Source organism: Hypanus sabinus, chromosome 8 (genome assembly GCF_030144855.1).
Source record: "Hypanus sabinus isolate sHypSab1 chromosome 8, sHypSab1.hap1, whole genome shotgun sequence".
Taxonomy (NCBI): domain Eukaryota; kingdom Metazoa; phylum Chordata; class Chondrichthyes; order Myliobatiformes; family Dasyatidae; genus Hypanus; species Hypanus sabinus.
In genome coordinates, this window is record NC_082713.1 from 106,504,205 (window position 1) to 106,528,637 (window position 24,433).

Here is a 24,433-nt window from a genome sequence, read left to right on the forward strand (position 1 = left end):
CAATAAAAAAAGTTTAAAAAAAAAGACATACAGGTTAGAACATAGAATAAAGAACAGTACAGAACAACGTTGTGCTGAAGTTAGTAACCAAATTGCTAACTAAATTCATCCCACCTGCCTACAGAGTGTCTCTATCCTTCCATTTCTCTCACATTCATGTGCCTATCTAAACGTCTCTAAAACATCCCTAATGAGGGCTTTATTGATCACTACCCCAGGCAGCGCATTCCAGGCACCTACCTGTGTCAAAAACCTGCCCTTCACATCTCCCTTGAACTTACACTCTCTCACCTTAAATACACACCCTCTGGTATCAGACAATTGAATGTTGCTCCAGAAAAAGAAACTGGCCAAGTTTGTCCAACCTCTTGCTGGTGCACATGCCCTTGAATCCAGGCAGCATCCTGGTAAACTACTTCTGCACTTTCTCCAAAGCTTCTACATCCTTCCTATAATGGGGTGTCCATTTGGGGTTAGTATAAGATGTTGGTGAGGCTACATTTGGTATATTGTGTTTAGTTTTAGTCACCTTGCTATAGGAATGATGCCATTAAGCTGGAAAGAGCACAGAGGAGATTTGTGAGTTTGTTGCCAGCACTCCAGGGGCTGAGTTATGGGGAGAGGTTGAGAAGGTTGGGAATTGACTCATTAGAATGAGAGTGAATAAAGGAAGCTCCCCAAACCCGCCTGTCCAGGTAGACCAATTTTTTCTGCTTGTTCCTACTCCACTGAACTCATATCTGCATACCTTGACTCAGTTTTAACCCGATTCAGTCCCTTCCTACTTACATCCATGAAACTTCATATGCTCTTGACCTTTTCAGTGATTTCAAGTTCCTTGGCCCTGAGCATCTTACTTGCACTATGGATGTCCAGTCCCTATACACCTCCATCCCACGCCAGCAAGGCCTCAAAGCTCTCTGTTTCTTTTTGGACACCAGACCCAACCAGTTCCCCTCCACCACCACTCCTTTGTCTGGTGGACCTTGTCCCCACTCGCAATAATTTCTCCTTTGGCTCCTCCCAAGTTATTTAAACTAAAGGTGTAGCCAAGGGTACTCGCATGGGTCTCAGCAATGCCTATGTGGAACAGTTTGTGTTCTAAGCCTACACTGCTGTCACTCCCCAACCTTTTCTATGCTACATTGATGACTGCGTTGGTGCTACTTCCTGCACCCATGCAGAGCTCGTTGACTTCATCAACTTTGCCTCCAACTTCCACCCTGTCCTCAAATTTACCAGGTCCATTGTGTTGCCTTTATGGCAGTTATTTAGTTTATAATATTTTTGCTTAGTAAGTTGTTTGTTAGCATTTTAGTTAAAGTTAGGATTGTTTAAAGTAAACTCGTTGTCTGTGATATATCGCGGCATGCGATGACATCACATCTGGTTTCACCACGTCCTGTGGGAAAATACCGGTTTGGAGAAACAGGAAGGTCGGGGCCACACACGTGTGAGTCCAGCGCAAGAAAAGTTGTCTTTCTACGCACTAGAAACATAGTGGAAGCAACGCCGTAAGTCATGAGATAATCGATATGTTGAATTAAAATGTTAACGCCGACCCTGTGAAAAGTAACAACGGTCGATAAGGTTTATGTTTTCGTTAGTTGAAGAGTTGCGGATAATTTGCGTTGAAGTGTATTTAAAGCAGTCAATGGCGTCGGTAGATTCTGACTGTATGCTGCACTTTAATGTAATGTAGTTGTCGTAGTTTTACCTTTGCAAGTATTTACGATGTAAATGTAATATCAAGAAGGAAACAAATGCTCTACAAATCTTGTATTGTTTTATCAACAGTTTTCACCATACGTTAATGAGGAAGAGCGAACAGTAGATGGTTAATCTTACTGGGACCCTGTTTTCATTGACTACGGTTTATCTCGATGTTTAGTTCGGCATTCCGTTACACCTGAGTGAGAACACTACATCCATTTCTGACACCTTCCTACCTACCTTTTCTCGATCTCTGTTTCTGGAGACAGCTTATCTATCTTTCTTTTTCAATCTTTTTATTAAATGTTTCAAAAATGAATACATAATAGTCACAATAGTACAAAGGGAGTGGGATTACATTGTTGGCAATTAACACATGTAAGTAGAAACTATAAGTAACACCAATATAATTGACCTCCCAAACTCTTAGTATAGACATGATACAAAGAAATAAAAAGATGGAAAAAAACCCAAGATTGAAAAATCAGAAACAAAGTAAACTAAATAAAACTAAACAGAACTAAAACTAAACAAAGCTGGGCTATTCTATTATATTGGATAAAATCGTTAGTGTTGTCAACTCCACTCCTCTACTCAAATTAATAAATAATATAAAGGAATCAGAAAAGATCAAATTACAGGCTTAAACCTAAAAATTTTAGGCATAAACTCTTATCAAAAGAGTTTAATAGCAATCATTTATGATATGATTATGAAAATATAGGCAGATATATCTGATAAAATTAAAAACGAATGGGATAAGGTACTTCAACTTTTTTTACCTATAGAGAAATGGGTGAAACATTTTCAATTAGTTAACTCCTCTTCTATTTGTGCTAAACATATGTTGATTCAAGTTAAAGTGGTGCATAGGGCTCATATGTCTAAAGATAATCTAGCTGATTTTTACTCTCATATAAATCCGATCTGTGATAGATGTCATTCTGAGGTAGCCTCTTTGACTCATATGTTTTGGTCTTGCCCTCTTTTGGAAAAATATTGGAAAAATATTTTTGATACAATCTCTACAGTTCTGCACATTGATTTACAACCTCACCCTATCACTGCAATTTTTGGTTTACCAATGATTGATCTGCCCTCTTCAGCTCAGCGGATGACTGCATTTGCTACTTTAATGGCTAGAAGATCTATTTTATTGAATTGGAAAGAGATGAATCCTACAACTACATCTCAATGGTTTTCCCAAACCATATCCTGTTTAAACTTAGAAAAAATTAGAAGTGGTACCTTTGATCTCTCAGTTAAATTTGAAGATCCGTCAGTTAAATTTGAAGAAACTTGGAAGCCATTTATCAAGTATTTTCATAAAATGGAGACAGCTTATCTACTGATGTCTATTATAAACCCAGCTACCTCACAGCTCTCACAGCTACCTGGACAATACCTCTTCTTGTAAAAATGCCATCTCCTTCTCGCAATTCCTCTGTCACTGCGCATCTGTTCTCAGGATGAGGATTTTCAATCTAGAACAAGGCCAATGTCCTCCTTCTTCAAAGAAAGGGCTTCACCATCAATGCTGCCTTCAACTGCATCTTTTCCATTTCACACACATCCGTCCTCACCACATCCTCCCACTACCCCACCCTCTTGTACTCACCTACCCTTCCCACCAACCACCAGCACATAATTCTCCATAACTTCTGTCATCTCCAAGCACATCTTCCCCTCCCCCCAGTTTTGGTTTTCCACAGGAATCACTCCCTACGTGACTCCCTTGTCCATTCGTCCCTCCCCACTGATCTCCCTCCTGGCACTTTTCCTTGCAAGTGGAACAAGTGCTGCACCTGCCCCTACACCTCCTCCCTCATTCAGGACAGCCTATATTCCAGTTGGACAGCCTCCAACCTGGTGGCATGAGTATCGATTTCTTAAATGCCTCTCCCCTACTTCACCATTCCCCATTCCCATTTCTCCTCTCTCACCTATCTTCTTACCTGCCCATCACCTCTCTCTGCTGCTCCTCCCCCTTTCCTTTCTTCCTTGGCCTTCTGTCCTCTCTTATCAGGTTCTCCCTTCTTCAGCCCTGTATCTTTTTCACCAATCAACTTCCCAGCTCTTTACTTCACCCATCCCCCTCCCAATTTCATCTACCACCCTGTGTTTCTTCCTCCCCTCCCCCACCTTCAAACTCCAGACTTGGTGATGGGTCTTGGTCCAAAAGGTCAATAATACTCTTTTTCATAGATGCTGCGTGGCCCGTTGAGTTCCTCCAGCATTTTGCTTGTGTTCTTTGGATTTCCAGCATCTGCAGATTTTCTCTTGTTGGTATTCTTACAGAGGTGTGTCAAATCATGAGGGCCAGAGTTGGGGACAGAAGGTTAAGGTGAGATGGGAGAGATTAATAGGAACCTGGGGAGCATCTTTTGCACCCGGGGATGGGATGAGCTGCCAGAGGAAGTGGTTGAGGTGGTACATTATCAACATTTAAAAGGCACTTGGACAGGTATGTGGCTAGAAAAGGTATAGAGGGATATGGGCAAATGGGAATAGTTCAGATAGGCATCTTGGTGAGCATGGACCAGTTGGGCTGAAGGGTCTTCTCCCATGCTATGTGACACTCTGAATCTATCTGGCAGTTCTCCTATATTCCAATGAATGAAGTTCCAACCTGTTCAATTTCTCTCCGTAAATCAGTTCCTTGAGTGCCTGCAACATCCCCTCAGCTCTCTCCAGGTTAATGGCACCTGAACACAATATTCTAAGTACAGACTCACCAACGCCATGAACAACTATAAATCTAAATTAAGCTGGAAAGTAGTGGCGTTCATGGTAAGTATGTGGAACTAAGATTCAGATGAGCTGTAGCCTTAGAAACTCAGTCTCCTCTTTGGCTGCTTCCTCTGCTTGTTTCTCAGTCACAATTGGAGGAAGCTCTCCAACTCTCCAAATAGTGATTACTGCAATGCTTTACAATACCACTGATCTCCAGTTGGAGTTCAATTCCCTCTGCTGTCTTTAAGGAGTGACCACACGTGCTTCCTCTGGATGTTCCCATTTCCTCCTACATTCCAATGACATTCAGGTTAGGGTTAAGCTCAGTGAGTTATGGGCATGCTAGGTTTGCACCGGCATTGTGGCGACACTGTGGGCTGCTCCCAGCACAATTCTCAAGACCTGTGTTAGCCGTTAATGCAAACCACACATTTTACTGTATGCTTCAATGTGTATATAACAAATAAAGCTAATCATTAAAATTTCAACCAACCTTCCACGCATCAATCAGAATCATTAAATTCTGGCAAGAAACCTAATTTGTGAAGCAACAAGTTAATTCAATAAATAGTTTCACTTTAATGACAAAGTCATAATTTATGACAGATACAGTGTGCATTATCTGGAAAATAAAAACCCATATACAAGCTGCAGAGACATTAAAACCGAGATTATTAGCTGTCGTCCATTAATCCGGTTACACTCAGGTACACAAACTCAATGTTTAAAAAGACTACAAAAAACTCTCCTGATGATTGTTTTTACCAGTTTCTCTTGTTTTCACTGATTATTTACATTGTATGTTACATCAAAATGTACAGAATATAAAATATGTTTTACAGAAAACTGTTCCACAAAAGGAAAGCTCCGGAAGTCTCACTGAGATATATCACAGACGGCAGCTTAGGTTAACAGTAGACTTGTGCTAGAACAAACCGGACACCTGGTTGAGATGGCCGGTAACTACACGGATGATTGAATATTGGAAGCCGTCTACCCGCGGCTCAGCCAAGACCTCATGGCGGGCGGATCCCGATTCCAATCATCGTCACCACACACACAGGATAAAACACACCCCATCTACACAGAGAATTTTCAAAAAATCCCAGCATATTCGAGTGAATATAAATGCTTACACCAAGTAATACACCATGAAGGAATTTTCAACTCTTCTTACTGTGCAAGGCAAAACCAAAAAAACTTTCCTAACTCTTCCTCCTTTTTTCATTTACAGCTTCCCAAAATTGTGCAAAAACCCTAATGCAAAGAGCCCACCCTAACCCACTCAGAGTAACCAGACATAAACCCCATTGTAACGCAACATCTTCCCCTCCCTCTCCATCTCTCACCCCTCAAAGTGGAAGCAAGTTGCCTCCACTGATCACAGGAACGCAAGCTGAGGAGCATACACTTAACCCGAGGCAGACAGAATCGGGATAACCAGGTCTGAGAGAACTCTTGAACAGTAAGGGGAGTGGGAGTTTGTCCAGGGTAGGGGAAGATGGGAGACCCTTGTTGTTGTTACCCTTGGGTGAGATTTGGGCTTGCAAACAGGTAGTAGAAACATGCTGGAAATCTATAGAAAGCAAACAATTTGTGCTCTTCTTACGAGTGATCAGCCTTCTAGACGACCTTCAGTGGAGAACTGCTGAGGCAACCCACCAAGCATTGTCCTCGACGAACTCTGAACTTCGTTGATAAACATGGGAGAGTGGGGGAAGGGGGAGGGGGAAAAGAAGAGAGACGCACACACAATGAGAGAGGAGTATGCGAGGATCAGTCAAGCTGCCCTCATGTTTCGGTGCAAGAGAAATACCCTGAAGACGTTGACCCTTGCACTACCTGGCAAGTGTGTAATTACCCCGCTCCCTTCCAACACTGCTGAGGATTGGTTTGCTATATTTCACTGTTGGGAATAAGGCAAGTGATTGCAGCACCATGTTTAGAATGTGACTCACTGAGACTTCCCAAAACCCGTGGTGATGTAGCCCTTCGCAAACTAAGTTTATCACTTGCACCAGTGTTGCATGTTTAAGTTGGTCTGATGACTGGGGGACCTTCCCGTCAAGTTAGAAGACCTGTAAAAAAATATACAGCAATAGAAATCCAGAGGGAAAAAGCCTGTTGGATAGGGAGTGTGTTTGGAACGCTTCAGCACCAAGAAAGCTGAGGTATGTCCAGCGAGTTTGAGTGAGCCAGCCCCACTGTGATTACACACATTACACCCTCCCTCGTTATTTTGTGCTTATTGTGTGCAAGGTCTCCAAGTGTGGAGTCAGTGAGGGGTGTAAACGACGGACTGTCCAGCTGTTCCAACCAGCACCAAGGAAGTGGAGGTCAGGTCAGAGGTCAGGGTAGAAATGGTACAGTGACTGATCCCTACACTACAGCACCTCCTATCAGAGGTTTGGATGTCTAAATACTTTGTAAGGTTTCCAGTTTGGCTTAATTTATGTGCAAGTTCTTTACTTGGTAGTGTGTGTGTGTGTGTGTGTGTGTGTGTGTGTGTGTGTGTGTGTGTGTGTGTGTGTGTGTGTGTGTGTGTGTGTGTGTGTGTGAGTGCGTGTGTTTGTGTGCATCTGTGTGTGTTTGTGTACATCTGTGTGTGAATGCATCTGTGTATGTGTGTGTGCGTGCGTGTGTGTGTGCGTCTGTGTGTGTTTGCGTGTGTTTGTGTGTGAATGCATTTGTGTATGTGTGTGCGTGCGTGCGTCTGCATGTGTTTGTGTGCATCTGTGTGTGAATGCATTTGTGTATGTGTGTGTGTGTGTATATATACACATGTGTACATGTGTGTGTGGTATTTTATTCATACAAACACCCACAAATCCAACCTGCGTTCCAACCATGCTGAGTCTGTGCCTGCTAGCGTGCAGTCCAACACAGATTGTTCAGGTTGTACAAGCTCTCTCTAAACACCCCTGTTCCCATGCAATCTGCAGACCGGCCTTGGCACTGAGCTCTCGTTTGCTGCCTCGCAGCATCAGTAGACACGGGTGGCAGGTTTGGGTTTCTGATGAGCAGTCCGCCGTTCCGACCCCTGCTTCAGAGAGTCGACTCCAAAGACGAATCCAGGATGTCATCGTGGTGACTCGTGCTGTCGCTGTCACAGCTCTGTGCACTCGAGTAGTTGGCTGCCTCCTGGAGTCTCATCAACATGTTCATCTAAGAGAAGATTAGACACTAATGAGAGGCATTGATCATGTGGATAGTCAGAGGCTATTCTCCAGGGCTAGAATGGCTAGCACAGTTTTAAGGTGCTTGGAAATAGCTGCAGAGGAGATGTCAGGGGTAAGTCTTTTATGAAGAGTAGTGCGTGGAATGGGCTGCCAGTGGCAGTGGTGGAGTTGGAAATGATAGGATCTTTTAAGAGACTCCTGGATAGGTACATGGAGCTTAGAAAAATAGAAGGTTATGGGTCACCCTAAGTAATTTCTAAAGAAGGTACATGTTCAGCACAGCATCGTAGGCCGAAGGGCCGAAGGTTTTCTGTTTCTAGGTTTCTATTAATTCTGGGAAATTTCAGGCTGATGTTGGGTTATTACCGCCATCAAGGGCATTTGGTGTGCAAGCATAAGATAGCTCATTGGTCAGACAACATTTGAAGTATTTTGAGCGGTTTTGGACCCATTATCAAAGAAATCATACCTTAAGTGATAACAACAAGCTCTAAGACCTGGGTGTCTGTACCTTCCTCTGCAACTGGATCCTTGACTTCCTCATCAGGAGATAACCGTCAGTATAGATCAGAGATAACATTTCCTCCTCGCTGATAATCAACAGCGGCACACCTCAAGGATGCATGCTTAGCCCAGTGCTCTACTCTCTCTACAGCCACAAAATTGAGGCTAGGCACTGCTCAAATGCCAATGACACAATTATGGTTGGCAGAATTTCAGATGGTGACAAGAAGGCGTACAGGAGTGAGATAAATCAGCTGGTTGAGTGGTGCTGAAACAACAACCTTGCACTTAATATTAGTAAGACCCGGAATTGATCATGGACTTCAGAAAAGGGAAGTTGAGGGAACTCACACCAGCCCTCATTGAGAGATTAGAAGTGTAAATATGTATATCTATTTCTTATTATGATTCATATTTTTAGTATGTATTGCATTGTACTGCTGCAGCAAAACAACAAATTTCACAGCATTTTCCAGTGATATGAAACCAGATTCTGATTCTGATTTTTATTCTGAAATACTTGTTTGCCTTGAAGAGGACGCTCACAAGAAAGATCCTGGGAATGAAAGGGTTAACGTATGAAGAGTGTCGTTGTTTAGAATGAGAGGGGAATATCATTGCAACCTACCAAAAATTGTAAGGCCTAGATAGAGTGAACATGGAGGGGATGCTTCTGTTAGTGGGAGAGTCTAGGACCAGAGGGCACAGCCTCAGAATGCAAGGACATCCCTTTAAAACAGAAATAAGGAGGAATTTCTTTCGCCAGAGGGTGGTGTCTGTGGAATTCATTGCCACAGACAGCTGTGGCGGTCAAGTCATTGGGGAAATTTAAAGTGGAGGTTGACAGGTTCTTCATTAGCAAGGGCTGAAAGGTTACAGAGAGAAGGCAGGAGAATGGGATTGAAAGGGTAAATAAATCACCCATGATTGAATAGTGGAGCATACTTGATAGGCCAAGTGGCCTAATTCTGTTCTTGTGCCTTATGGTCTTAAATTTTCATCACCTAACGTGTCTAGGGAAAACATCTAATGAAAGACAGAGGACCTGTAGGCAAGTGCTTGTGCGTGTGAAAGATTATGTTTCCATGCAGATGTGCGTGTCTGTGAGGGTTTGTGTGAGGGTACATGTCTCTGTCGTGTGTCTGACTACGAATGAATTTACAAATGTATCATCTGCATATGTGTCCATGTAAATGTCTGTATGTTCCTCTCCGTCACGCTGTACACATCACTAATATCGCTCTGCATATACTCACTTACATTTTAATTCTGCACCATGAGGAACAATTCAGAGCCTGCCGATTCACTCCTGACCAGAGTGAGTGACAAGCCCACAGAGGCTGCCTCTCACTACGTCTCTCTAATCCCAGTCCCACCCACCCCATGGGCAGTGTCTCAGTGGGGTCACTCACCAATGGGTCTCTGTCGCTGTCACTCTGAGGAACGTGCTTGGAGGAGCCCCCTTCCTTGGTGGAGACGTGCCCATCGTAGCCAACGTCTTCAGGCCGCAGCTGGAGAAGACATGGCCAGTCCTGCTGAAGGGAGCAGCTGGTCCATGGGTATGTGTCCAGCACCCAGCGGGAAGGGTCCTCCCACTCTGCTCTGGTACCGTACAGCTGAAGGGTGAGACACAGTGTGTGAATACAGCAGCTCAGTGCTCAGTGACGGCACACCCCAGCACTAAACTGTGCCCCTCTCAACGCAAGAGCGCCAGGAGTGGCACCGTGGTAGCGTGGCGGTAAGCGTGAAGCTGTTACAGCTCGGGGCACCAGAGTTCCAGACCCGGTAAAAAAGTTTGTACGTTCTCCCTAAGCGAGCATGGGTTTCCTCCAGGTGCTCTGGTTTCCACTTACAGTCCAAAGACGTGCTACTTTGTGATTCGTTAACATCGAGGGTGATTGACAGCATGGCTCAGTGGCCGGAAGGGCCTTTTCTGCGCTGTATCTCCAAGTAAGTGTATGGAAGCTTGCGTGATGTATAGCTCCGGGGTTGTGCTCCCAATGGTTTCTTTTTGTTTTCTTTCAGTTAGTAGGGGTTCTTTTAGTTAGCAGTGGTTCTTATTTTTTGCTTCTTTTTCTTTCAAAAAATATTTAACACTTTATTTTCTCCTATTATTATTGATATATTGCTTAGCTTTGTCAATCAGTTATTTGCTAATTTAATTCCTTATTGTACATAATGATATATTAACTTAATGTATCTTTTTTTTGTTAATCTTCAGTAATAATTAATAAAAAAGATTTTTAAATGAAAATGACAAATAAGTGAGCAGGTGGGTTGCTGAGCTAGAAAGGTTTGTTCAAAATAAAAAAAATAAAAATTCTTTCCGGGTGCATCACAGCTTGACACGGCAATTTATTCTGCTGAATAAACTGGCCACAGGGAAAACGTGCAAACATCTTACAGACGGTGGCAGGAATTGAACACTGATCGGTAATCACTGGCACTGTGCTTGTATTTGCCAAATAGGGCTTGGGGAAAAACTTTGCACCAGCATTTACCTGAAGACCCTCTCGAACAGCTTCCAGAAGGTAAGGGATTAGAGAATAGTTCCACAGATCCGTGAACCATACCCTGGAACCATCCACCTCCAGAGGGCAGGAGAGGAAGAGACGGGGACCTAAAACATAGAAGATTGATAAATAAATCACAGACTACATGAAATATACTGTGGCAAGCATTTGGTACATAATGACAGACAAGGAAGTTCATTGAACTCAACAATGGATTTATTGTGATAAACACCAAACAGACCGGGCACCATGACCCAGATAGTGGACCCAACCAGTCTCACACTGACGGGGGAGGTGACCATCACACACCCTGGTTACAGTCAGGGTGACCCACAAATACACATGTATATAACCCAAGCTAACATGTAACAATAAATAGACTGGAACTTCCCAACATAATCCCACAAAAACATTTTAACACAGGAACAATAACACAGTGCTGGTCATTAGAAGTACAGGGGTGGGTTGTTGACCATGCCCCCCCCCCCCCCCCCCAGAGAGTAGCTATATTGTGGATATCTTGTTAATTCAAAATACCACAGTACTGGAGGTTAGGCAGTATCCATGGAAATGAATAAACAGTCGGCAGTTTGGGTTAGGACCCTCATTGCGTCTGGAAAGGAAGTGTGATGCAGCCAGAATGAGAAGGTAAGCTGTTACCAACTGCCTATTACCTCTCTCTGGTGCCCTCTTTGTGGTAAACTATGTATACCTGTCTGGACACGCCCCTCTGCTGACTGCTCCTGTGGCTCCTCCCACAGACCCCTGTATAAAGGCGATTGGAGGCACTGCTCCTCCCTCAGTCTCCGAGATGTCGTGGTCTCTTTTGCTGCTAATAAAAGCCTATCATTCACCTCCCGTCTCCGAGAGTTATTGATGGTGCATCACTCTTCCTTCCTTTTCTCCCATCCACTTTACTCTCCAATCAGATTCCTTCTTCTGCACCCTTTACCTTTTCTGTCTATCACATTCCAACTTCTCATTTCATTTCCCTCTCTCTCCCACCCACCTAGCTCCCCCTCACAGGCTCTCACCTATCACCTGCCAGCTTGTGTTCATTCCCCTCCCCCACTTATCATTCCACCTTCTTCCCCCTTCCTTTCTAATCCTGATGAAGAGCCTTAGCCCGAAAAGTCAACTGTTTTTCCCTCGCCATAGATGGAGACTGACCTCCAGGGTTTGTATGGATTTTGTAGCCCTTGGCTTTATGTTACCAGAGCATCATTGCTAATGGGGACTGAAATTTAGGTACAGAGTTGTGTTAGCATGGATATGGGATTGAAAGCAGAGAGCTGGGATACATGGGTGTTACTCTTGTTGGCAATCAGTGGTGAGCGGAGTGCCACTGGTGTTCACGATAGACATAACGATCTGGAAGAGGGGACGGAGTGTAGTGTATCTAAGTTAGCTGATGATACGAAACTGAGTGGGAAAGAAGATATGGAGAGTCTGCACAGAGATATAGATAGGTTAAGTGAGTGGGCAAGGGTCTGGCAGATGGAGTACAATGTTGGTAAATGCGAGGTCATCCAACTTGGAAGGAAAAATGGAAGAGCAGATTATTATTTAAATGAATCACAAAAAGGTTGGTTTGCAGGTGCAGGAGGCTATCAAGAAGGCAAATGGGATGTTGGCCATTGCTAAAGGGATTGAATTTAAGAGCAAGGAGGTTATGCTGCAACTGTACAGGGTGCTGGTGAGGCCGCACCTGGAGTACTGCGTGCATTTCTGGTCTCCTTACTTCAGGAAGAATATACTGGCTTTGGAGGCAATGCTGAGGAGGTTCACCAGGTTGATTCTAGAAATGAGGGGGTTAGACTATGAGGAGAGATTGAGTTGCCTGGGGCTGTACTCACTGGAATTCAGAAGATTGAGAGGAGATCTTATAGAACCATATAAAATTATGAAAGGGATAGCAGGAACGTTGTTTCCACTGATAGGTGAGACTAGAACTAGAGGACATTACCTCAAGATTTGGGAGAGTAGATTTAGGACAGAGTTGCTTTTCCCAGACAGTGGTGAATCTGTAGAAGTCTCTGCCCAATGAAGAAGTGGAGGCTACCTCAGTAAATATATTTAAGACAAGGTTGGGTAGATTTTTGCATAGTAGGGTTATGGGGTAGATGGAGATGAGCCCATGGTCAGATCAGCCATGATCTTATTGAATGGTGGAGCAGGCTGTACGGACAGGATGGCCTACTCCTGCTCCTATTTCTTATGTTCTTATGTACATAAATCAGTTGGATTCTGGAATCTACTACAAGTTGACCACCTTGAATCTGGCAATCAGTAATCTGGTTCCACCAGAGGTTCAGACATAATTTTCCCCAGCCTAATTTCAAATTTTCCACATCGCTGCGCCAACCCGTCACCACTGTCTTGCTGGCGCCATTCGCAGAATCAGCTGTTGGCACAATCTTTTAAAGAAGCAAGTCGTTCTTCTGCATTATTCAGCATTTATGTTTGTAATCTGTGCTTATCCAGTCATTTCATCATCTGCTTCTCATGGTGTAAAGCCCAAATGCCTTTTTTTTATCTATACAAGGTGGAAGTTCTGATAAAATCCGACAGTGGTGTGTCTATAAAAAGAATATGTGACCTGTATAACATTGGTTCTTCCACAGTTTATGATATAAAGAAACAAAAAGAAAAGTTTCTTCAGCTCTTTGCTGACAGTGAATCAAAAAAAGATATGCATAAGGAAACCAATGAAATATGGAAAATGTTCACAACTAGATAAAGTCCTCATAAAGTGGTTTAAACTCTGCATCAGCAAAGGTGTAGAACTGTGAAGGACCAAGGAAATTATTCCATGAAGAATTAGGACTGGATTATGGGTGTGATTACAATGAAGGATGGCTTCAGCATTTCAAGCGATGGCATGGCATGAAACTTCACGTCGTGTGTGATGAAAATCAGTCAGCAGACAGGGAAGCAGCTGCTGTGTTTGTTGATGAGTTAGCTAAGTTAGTCTCTGATGAAAACTTAAGTCCCGAGCAGGTGTACTATGAGGATGAAACCACCTCAAATTAGCGTGGTACTCCAAAACGAACACTGCCCACAGAGGGTGCAGAACCACCAGCAGGTTTTAAAACATCAAAAGATCGTGTCACTGTGTCGAGCAGCTCTAATGCTGCAGGGACCCACAGGGGTAAGTTGTTAGGCATTGGCAAAAGTTTACATCCCAGAGCTTTCAAAGTCATGAAGCCATTTCCAGTAATTTACCGTGTGCCAGGAAAAAAGGATGGAATACAACATTGGAATGGTTCAAACATTACTTTGTTCCAGAAGCGAGAGCTCACTGTGCCTCTGTGGTCTGGACAAAAATGGTAAGGTAGTACTGATTTTAGATAACGGCTCTGCGCATTCAAAAGCAGAACTCTTGGTAAAGAATAACGTTTACAGTACCTAGCTGCCACCTAACTGCACATTATTAATTCAAACCCTGGACAATGGCATATTACGCTCTTTGAAGGGTAAATATCGCTCCCTGTTTGTGAAGCAGCTACTGAGTGCTGTTGACTCTGGCAGACAGGAACTTGTGAAAGGTTGCTTTTCACTTGTTTGTTTTTTCCTTTATTATCCAAGGGTCAGGTGATCATCAAATGGGTTAGAGCAGTTTATTTATTTAATCCTAACCCAGCCACCTGTGATTTGGCAAAATCACTAATCCGGCACTGCACAGGTCCCAATCAGTCCAGATTTGTGGTGGCCAACCTGTATCACAAAGCAAAGGAAACGGGAAAGAGTGCAGGAAAGATTTATGAGGATGTTGCCTGGAATTGAGGGGCTGAGTTATGAGAGAGTTTGGGCAAGCTAGGACATTATATCTTAGAATGTATGAGACTGAGGGTTGATCTGTATAAAATCATGAGGGACATAGATATGGTGTATGCACTCAGTCTTTCTTCACAGAGCTGGGGAATCAAGAACTAGAGGGCATAGGTTTAAGGTGAGAGGGGAGTGATTTACCAGGAACTTAAGGTAAAACTTTTTTACACAGAGGGCAACATCTAAGTGGAATGATCTGCCAGAGGAGCAGTTGAGGCAGGTATAATAACAAGTTTTAAAAGACCATTGGACAGGTACATGGCTAGCAAAGGACTAGGAGGCCATGTACGGGCTAAATGTGGGCAAATGGGTGGCAAAGCAAATAGAGTGACGCTATTAGAGCAGGCATCAGAGGTCAGAGTTCAATTCTGATGCCATCTGTAAGAAGTTTGTACATCCTTCCTGTGTTCATGTGGGTTTCCTCCAGGTGCTCCGGTTTCCTCCCACAGTCCAGAGACATTTTGGTTAGTAGGTTAACTTGTCATTGTAAATTGTTCTGTAATTAGGCTAGCATTAAATAAGTGAGTTGCTGGGCAGTGTGACTCATGGGCTGCAAAAGCCTGTTCCACGCTGTATCACTATATAAAAATAGAAATAAAATTTTAAAATCGGACTAGCTTGGATGGGGGATCTTGGTCAGTATGGACTGCTTGGGCCAAATAGCCTGCTTTCATGTTGTATGACTTTGCAACTCTACCAGAAATGTCAGGAAAACACTTCCAGTTTACCAGTGGCCCCCAGGAAGAACCATCTGCCGTTGTTAGCCAGCCTGGTGTCTATCTTTACTGTGACAGCTTGGTGGTAAAGATCCTACTGCTCTGAATGAGTTCCTACTCTGACTGGAGGACCACCATCCAGGACATGCCCTCTTCTCATTGCTACCATCAGGAAGGAGGTACAGGAGCCCATAGACCCACTCTTCAAGGATCAACAACAGCTTCTTCCCCTCTACCATCAGGTTCTTGAATTGAGCTGAAAAACCCTGATACCATCTTGGGCCATGTCTCATTCTCACCCCTCCCCCCTCCCCCCTCTCCCTCTCTCTCTATTCACTTTATTGCCTTCAGGAAGATGGTCCAGGAGCCTCAGTAGCCTTGCCCTCCATTAGCCTCCATTTTTCTTCCATCTGAGAATCTCTTAAATGTCTCGACCACCACCCCTGGCAGCACCTTCTAGGCACCCACCACTCTCCGTGTGAAACAATCTATTTCTGACATCTCCCCAAAACTTTTCTCCACTCCCTTTGGTATCGGCCATTGCTGTCCTGGGAAAAAGACACTGGTGGTTCACTCTCTATGCCTCTAATAACCTTGTTCACCCCTATCAAGTTGTCTCTCATCTTCTGTCACTCCAAAGTGAAAAACCTTTAGCGTGCTCAACCTTCCTTCATAAGCATGTTCTCAAATCTTGGTAAATCTCCTTGGCACCCTCTTAAAACTTCTACATTCCTCCTATAATGAGGTACCTAGAACAAAACATAATACTCTAAGTGTAGTAAACCAAAGTTTTATGGAGTTGCAACATACGCTGATTGTGTTTGCAATGAATTGTGCTGCTGATTCAAAACTTGACTTTCATGGTGTTTACACCTGAAGTTTATGCTCCTGACAATAATCTTCAACTTGACATCGGGTTATACCTTCAACTGCAACTCACCAATGGTCACGTCAGAAGAACTGTGAGATTCCAGGAAGCCATTGAGATGCTGCCACACTTTGGGAATCCAGTCGATAATTCTCAGGAGGTCATTGTTGCGCATGTTTTTGTCAATTTCAGTCTCAATCAGCTTACGACGCAAGTAGCGACCCAGAAATCCCTTCACGGGTTCTGTATGATTGGCACACAGCACCCACCTGCACAGGAAAAGCGGAGGTCAAAGGTGGAAACACAGAGGTCACAAGTATCATCTACAGACCCACTGCCTCCAGCGGCATCTATCACCAAGGACCCCGACAACCAGGCCACGCTGTCTTCTCATGCTGCTATCAAGAAATAGATACCAGAGCCCTAAGTCCCACACCACCAGATTCATGAACATTTATTATTCTTCAACCATCAGGCTCCTGCCTCAACATGGATAACTACTCTGAACTGATTCCACAACCTGTGGACTCTACAACTCATGGTCTCAATATTATTTATTATTTGCATGACTTGTCTCTTTTTGCACATTTGTAGCTTGTCAGTCTTTATTCAAGAGTTAAAGCAAATTTATTATCAATACATATGTTACCAAATCCAACCTTGAGGTTCATCTTCTTGCGGCATACTTAATAAATGGATAGAATAATAACCATAATAGAATCAACAGAAGACCACACCAACTTGAGTGTTCAACCAGTGTGCAAAAGACAACAAGCTGTGCAAGTACAAAAAGAAATAAATAATTATAAATAAATAAACAATAAATATTGAGAATATGAGATGATGAGTCCTTAAAAGTGAGTCCATAGGTTGTGGGAATACTTCAATGATGGGGCAAGTGAAGTTGAATGAAGTTTGGTTCAGGAGCTTGATAGTTGAGGGGTAATACTTGTTCCTGAACCTGGTGGTGTGAGTCCTGAGGCTTCTTCCTTTTGGCAGCAGGAGAAGAGAGCATGTCCTGGATGGTGGAGGTCCCTGATGATGGATGCTGCTTTCCTGTGACAGAGTTCTGTGTAGAAGTGCTGAATGGTGGGGAGGGCTTTACCCATGATGGACTGGGCCATATCCACTACTTTTCGTAGGACTTTCCATTTAAGGGAAACTTTCATTGATTCTGTTGTACTTCTTTGTTCTACTGTGAATGCCCACATGCAAAGGAATTTCAGAGTAGTATATGGTGACATAAACATATGTAAGGGGGTTTTTTCTTGGTATTGGAGTTTCTTCTTTCTTTATGTTTCTGCATGGGTTAATCAAAATGGCTTCTTTGTTTTGTTAAAAGTAGGAATGCTTCTTTGTTATGATAAGTACTTTCTCTCGTAACCTGTTTGGGTTAAAATTTACTGATAACGAGAATTGTATTCGTTTGTTAACCAATTGGGATGGAGGTTATTCCTTCTTGTGGGTCTGTAAGCTAGTGTTGGCGGACTTTTGGGGAGTCGGCGCAAGGGTGTGAGAGAGAGAGGACGCGATGCTGTAAGCTGAGCGATGGAACGGACCCCGAGCAGGGGGGTCCGAGGCCAGGATTTTCGGTGAGGAGACGTGTCAGGGGTGCTTGGTTGATCACTCCGGGTGGTAGTGAGCTACGAGGAGAGGAGGTTGGAGGGGATCGAATGGTGGCCAGAAAACTTCGTTAATTGAGCTCCAACGGTTGTGTACAAAGTGGTTTGGACTTTGATAAGATTGGCACCTTTTCCTTATTTTCTTTTCCTTCATATATACTGTATTGTTACTAATCACTTAGTTTTAGTAATATCTATAAAGTGTAATCGCATATGGTGTACTGTCTGTTTTTGGACGAGGTGGGGACATCACACAGCATCCACACAAGCTGATTACCCAGTTTGGCGGAGCCGAGTGCTGCTCCCCCTAGACGGCAGTGAGCTGAGCGAGCTTGAGGCATGCTAAGGGGTTACACGTACTTTGATAATAAATTTATATTGATCTGCGTCTTATCATAGCAATTCACAATGCTGCCATCAGGCAGGAGGTATAGCAACTGAAGATCCATAACTGAAAGTTCAGTAACAGCTTCTAATATTACTATAAAGGATTCCTAAGGCTCAAGAACAGGCTTCTACCTCACTGTTATAAAACTATTGAATGGTTCCCTTGTATGATAATATGGGGCTTGACCTCACCATCTACCTTGTTCTTTATCTTATTTTGCTTTAGAGGCACATGGACATTCACGGGCCCAGCAGGCCGCACTATCCAATTAAAGATCATCTGTATGTGTCATATCTAGCCAGTATAGAGAAGTGAGAGACAGGGATGAGATATAAGGTGGTATGTTGCCGTTTGAAGCAGATAAGTGTAAGTTTAGGGACCGAAGCCTTCTTCACCACCACAGCGTGGCCAAACACAAACTAGAATAGAACCTTATACAGTATTAGACCATGACAGCACAGGAGCAGAACTGCTTAGTCCATCGAGTCTGCTCTGCCATTCCATCATGGCTGATTTATTTTCCCTCTTGACCCTATTCTTCCACCTTCTTCCAATAACGTTTGAAGCCATTACTAATCAAGAAACTATCAGCCTCTGCTTTAAATAGGTTGAGTGAACTTGGCCTTTTCCCCTTGGAATGACAGAGGATGAGAGGTCACCTGACAGAGGTGTACAAGATGATGACAGGCAGTGATCGTGTGGCTGGCCAGAGGCTTTTACCCAGGCTAACGTAAGGGGGAATAGTTTTAAGGTGCTTGGAAGTAGATTAAGTTTTTCACACAGAGGGTGGTATGTGTGGAATGCACTGCCAGTGATGGTGGTGGAGACAGATACAAAAGGGTCTTTTAAGAGACTCTTAGATAGGAACATGGAGCTTAGAAGAATAAAGGGCTCTGTGGTAGAAAATTCTCGTCAGTTTCTAGAGCAGGGTACATGGTCGATACAACATTGTGGGCTGAAGGGCCTGTAATATGCTGTAGATTTCTATGTTTCTAAATATACCCAGTGTCTTGGCCTCCACAGCAATGAATTCCACAGACTTAACACCCCTAGCTAAAGAAATTCTTCATCTCTGATTTAAAGGGAGATCCTTCTATTCTGCAGCTGTGCCCGCCGGTCCTATACTCCCCCACTATAGAAAACATCCTCTGTATGTCCACTCTATCTAAGCCTATCAATATTCCATTTTGATAGCCTAAAACCCAGTGGTATGAGCGTTGAATTTTCCAGTTCCACGTAACACACTCTCCCTGAAAGAAAGGTTTGCTTTATTTGTATTAAGGGTCCGGTCCGGAGCCCACCTTCCGGGTCTTGCTCCGGTCCGCAGACTCTGGAATCCAGGCCTTGCAGCCAGCCCTTCTGTCACCCAGAGTCATTGGATCATCTTGGCTTAAGGAGGTACACCTGTCACCTATTAGGGGCAGGTGTTTATAAGGGGCTCGGGGACTGAGCCTAGTTGGGGTGGTTGTTTTGCTCCTCGCCTGCTTTGTCATGTTTTTCCTGCTTCTGCTGTTCTGCCATATTTGCCTTGCCCATGCTGTCGTGCTGTCTGCTTGCTACTCCCGATTTACCAAGGAGTTGCAGGCCAAGTTAACTGCCTAATTGGAGAGGTAAAATTCAGATCACCAAACTGTTGATGAATCAGTAGATGAATGAATGGAGTCCAAAACTTTACAATTTGCTTCCCTCAAGCCCTTATTTCCGCAATAAAATGCGTTGTTTGCATCAGCAACTAACCCAGTCTGAGGATGTGCTGGGGGCAGCCTGCAAGAATTGCCATGCTTCCAGTGCCAACAAAGCATGCCCACAACTTGTGTCTTTGAAATGTGGGAAAAAACCAGAGCATCTGGAGGAATTTCACGTGGTCACAGGGAAGTACAAACTCCTTATATGCAGTGATAGGAATTGAACCCTAGTTGGTGATGTTGGCACTGTAAAGTGATGTGCTAACTGCTGCACTACCATGCCACCCTTACATTATTTAGATTTAGAGACTTACCACATGCCAACAGGCCCTTCCAGCTTAATGAGCCTGTGCCACCCACATTGCCAATTAACCTACTAACCCATATGTCTTCAGAATGTGGGATGAACTAGAGAATCCAGAAAGAAACATAGAAAACCTACAGCACAATACAGGCCAAACATGTCCTTGCCTTAGAACTACCTAGGCTTTACCCATAGCCCTCTTTTTTTAAGCTCCATGTATCCATCCAGAAGTCTCTTAAAAGACCCTATCATTTCCACCTCCACCACTGTCACCGGCAGCTCATTCCACGCACTCACCACTCTCTCCGTTTAAAAAAAACTTACCCCTGTTGTCTCCTCTATACCTGCTTCCAAGCACCTTAAAACGATGCCCTCTTGTGCTAGCCATTTCAGCCCTAGAGAAAAACCTCTGACTATCCACACGATCAATGCCTCTCATCATCTTATACACCTCTATCAGGTCACCTCTCATCCTCCATCACTCCAAGGAGAAAAGGCCAAGTTCACTCAACCTATTCTCATATGGCATGCTCCCCAATCCAGGCAACATCCTTGTATATCTCCTCTGCACCCTTTCTATGGTTTCCACATCCTTCCTGTAGTGAGGTGACCAGAACTGAGCACAGATGGTCATGAGACTCCTTAAGGACACTCCCAATATTGCACATAATCTTTCTCCCTTTGTTCAGTCCTCCCCTCATCACCAGTTGTCAAAGGAATGAGTTGCCCCGTTTGGAGGTACCTGAAGTTATGATGAAGCTCCAAGTTGGCCGATGAGGAGACAGCCTGGTTCATCGTTCCAATGACATATGGACTGTAGACATTAAACACGTACAGGTTACACACAGAATCAATGCATTTTCTTTACATAATAGCAACAATGACGTGCACTTAGGGCTAGAGGGTGAACTTTACAGGAGATGTGTGGCCAATATTTTACAGAACAGCACACAGAAAATGCTGGAGGAGCTCAGCAGGTCAGGCAGCATCTGTGGAAATGAATAAACTGTCGACACTTCAGGCTGAGAGCCTTCTTCAGGGCTGGGAAAGAAGGGAGAAGGTGCCAGAGTAGAAAGTTGGGAGGAGGGTTGGAGGATAGCCAGAAGGTGATAGGTGAAGCCAGCTGGGTGGGAGAGGTAAAGGGCTAGCGAAGAAGGAATCTAATAGGAGAGTAGAGTGGACCGTGGAAAACAGAAGAGGGAGGGGCACCAGAGGGGGGTGATAGGCAGGGGAGGGGAAGAGGTAAGAGGCCAGAGAGGGGATAGAAAAAGAGGGAAGGGGGAGGGAAGAATAATTGCCAAAAGGACAATGCGATGTTTGTGCCATCAGGTTAGAGGCTACCAGCACAGAGGTAGGTGTCTGAAATGGGCTATCAGGGTTGGTGGTGGTGGCAGGTTGACAGTTTAAGAAGATTTTAGTTGAACCCATACGGAATGGAGGGATATGGAACATGTGCAGGAGGGAGAGATTTTGTTCAATTTGACCTTACATTTGGCGCAGACACTGTGGGCCAAAGGGCCTGATCCTTTTCTATGCTCTATTTTCCACAGTCAGTCTCAAATAAAACCTGGACCGAGGGACGAGTAATGCCAGAAAAGATGAGGTCCTGCCTTTTAGACAAGACATTAAACCGATGACTGTTTTGGTCTCCAGGGCAGGCACACAGGGTCCGACAGTCAGTACATTTTCTTCAATAAATATTATTAAAACTTACTATCCTCATAATCACATTACCCATGAAGCTCACTGTACACAAACTGGTCTCTGTGTTTCCAGTCTTCTAATGCCACCAAGGTAAACCATTGGCTGAGAGAGACCTTGTGATGTCTGAAGTCAGAAAAGCTTCTCTAAGCACAAGAAGGGCCTTCGTCACTATCTGTTAATATGCAATCTTTTTTGTTTTTTAATTTGTTTATCTATTGATCTATGAACAAAGAAGTGAAAAGAAATCTATCTATCTATTGGTTGATTCCTTAAGGTTGTTATAGCAGGGGATGGTAATGGGGCCAAGCTCCCACTAACTATTAAGTGCTCCCGATGGCGTATGTCTTAAATAGCCTCTGACAACCAAGTCCAGCTCCAGGCCATGTGTGGCTTAGCTAAGCCCTGCGGAAATGTTTCTACTGACAGGAGAGGTGGCAAAGGCAAGTCACTGGTGCATTAAAGCCAGTCACGTCAGGCAGATGGGTCTCGTCAGCCATGGTTGGCAGCTCATCTAGGAGAAAGAAAACTCTGAACTCAAATTTCCACTGTCTTGTGACTATACTCACCCATGGGGAAGGCTTCAGAAGTAAACCCTGAGGAAAAATCCAGAGCTGGAGTCCCTAAAGCAGTCCTGTGTTGTGTTTGATGTAACTCCTGCAACGTTGCTGGTACCAAACTGTATCCTTTGGATTCATCAATTGTGTGGAGAGGGGAGCCTGCCACATGGGCAACAGCTTACTCTCCATATTGTACTGCCCTGGCTTGTGTACTGGCATGCGTATTACCTACGCAGACAACTAGGACACAATATCTATAGTTGCCCCCGACCAGTGGAGGGCTTCATCTCATCTATTGATTTATCTATCTGTCCATCTGGGCAGACATTGTAGGGTAGTGGTTAATGCAAGACTTCACAGCCCCAACAATCACTGATTAGGGTTCAATTCCCACCGCTGTCTGTAAGGAGTGTGTATGTTCTTCTTGTGAGTGCAAGGGCATCCTCCAGGTGCTCACGTTTCTTCCCACGTTCCAAAGACATATGGCTAGGGTTAGTGTGTTGTGGGCATCCTGTGTTGGCACACTTGGCATCTTCTTCCAGTACAACCTTCACTTGATGTAAATGATACATTTCTTCACTGTATGTTTTGATGTACAGTACATGTGACAAATAAATCTAATCTTCTATCTACCTTGCTATCAATCTACCTACCTATTTCTTAAATATTTATTTCTTTATTTAACTACTGATCTATCTATCTATCTATATAATTTATTAGAGATACAGCACAGTAGCACCCCCTTCCAGCCCATCGAGCCATGCTGTCAAATTCCACCCATGTGACCAGTGACCTGTATATCTTTGGAATGTGTGAGGAACCTGGAGCACCCAGAGGAAACCCGCTTGGGGGATCTTCTGGTTGACATGCTCCTGGCCATTCATGGGTCCAGGCAGCAGGCAGCCTGCCTCCCTTTCAGGGTTACGTCCGTGCCCAAGTGTCCTTTGAGAAGGCGCATGTGGTCTCCACGGGCATGGAGGAGGAGATCTGAGAATGATTTTTAGATTATAGTAATCGTATTTGAATTTGAAATTGTAAATAGTTTTGTGAACCCTTGATTATTGTATGAATTTTTGTTAGTGAATAAACTTCTCTATGTTTGTAAAAAAAAGTGAGTCACTCACCATTTGTGGTACCTACAGTTGAGGAATCCATTAAAGATGTCACTCAGAGAACCAACATGATGGAGATTGTCGAGGATTATTACCAGCGGAAGCTCAGATCCATTATCCGCAGCAGCACACTGTTCGGCCAGACTTGACAGATATTGGCGCAATTCCTTCCAAACCATTTAAAAAAGACACAGAGTTATATCCTGACGAAGGGTCTCGGCCCAAAACATCGACAGCACTTCTCCTTATAGATGCTGCCTGTCCTGCTGTGTTCCACCAACATTTTGTCTGCACAGTTATATCACCACTTTTTCCTAGTTTACATAATCTCAGATTCCCTTCTGTGTACTGGGCTAAAGAACGCTCAGTGGAGCAATGTTCCTTTCAAAGTTCAAAGTAAATTTATTATCAAAGTACGTATATGTTGCCATATACAGCCCCGAGATTCATTTTATATTTTTATTTAGAGACACAGCACAATAATGGATTTTTCCATCCCAATGGGCACATGCTGCCCGATTACACCCATGTGACCAATTAATCTACTAACCCCTACATTTTTGGAATGGGGAGCACCTGGAGGAAACAGCCATGGCCACAGGGAGAACGTACAAACTGCTGACAGACAGCGGAGGAAATTCAACCCCAATTACTGGCACCGTAACAGTGTTTGGCTAACTGCTACGCTACTACGTCACACCCGAATTATGGAATGCTTTACAAATTTCTGTGTCATTCTTGTGGGCATTTACAGGAAAAAAAACAGAAATACAATTTAATTTTATGAATAACTATACATAAATAAAGCCTGACAACCAACCAATGTGTAAAAGAAGAAAACTGCAAATAAATATAAATGCAAAAAATGAGCTGTGAAGAGTCTTTGAATGTGAGGCTGAAGGTGGTTGAATCAGATCAAAGTTGAGGTGAGTGAAGTTCTCCACACCGATTCAGGAGCTTGATGGTTGTGGGGTAATAACTGTTCCTGAACCTGGTGGGGTGGG

General features: G+C 43.8%; 1 protein-coding gene across 3 annotated transcripts in view; it reads right to left on the reverse strand.

Annotated features, from left to right (window-relative positions):
* Nucleotides 1-6,921: 6,921 nt before the first annotated feature.
* nav3 (neuron navigator 3) overlaps nt 6,922-24,433 on the reverse strand; it is a 449,774-nt gene continuing 432,262 nt past the window's right edge. For all 3 annotated transcript variants that reach the window (XM_059977545.1, XM_059977548.1, XM_059977547.1), the window contains 6 exons: nt 23,442-23,596; nt 20,799-20,870; nt 16,130-16,326; nt 10,631-10,749; nt 9,542-9,745; nt 6,922-7,611 (listed from right to left, as the gene is read on the reverse strand). In XM_059977545.1, the coding sequence (XP_059833528.1) occupies nt 7,492-7,611; nt 9,542-9,745; nt 10,631-10,749; nt 16,130-16,326; nt 20,799-20,870; nt 23,442-23,596 (867 nt within the window). In that variant the 3' untranslated portion in view covers nt 6,922-7,491. The remainder of the gene's footprint in view (nt 7,612-9,541; nt 9,746-10,630; nt 10,750-16,129; nt 16,327-20,798; nt 20,871-23,441; nt 23,597-24,433) is intronic.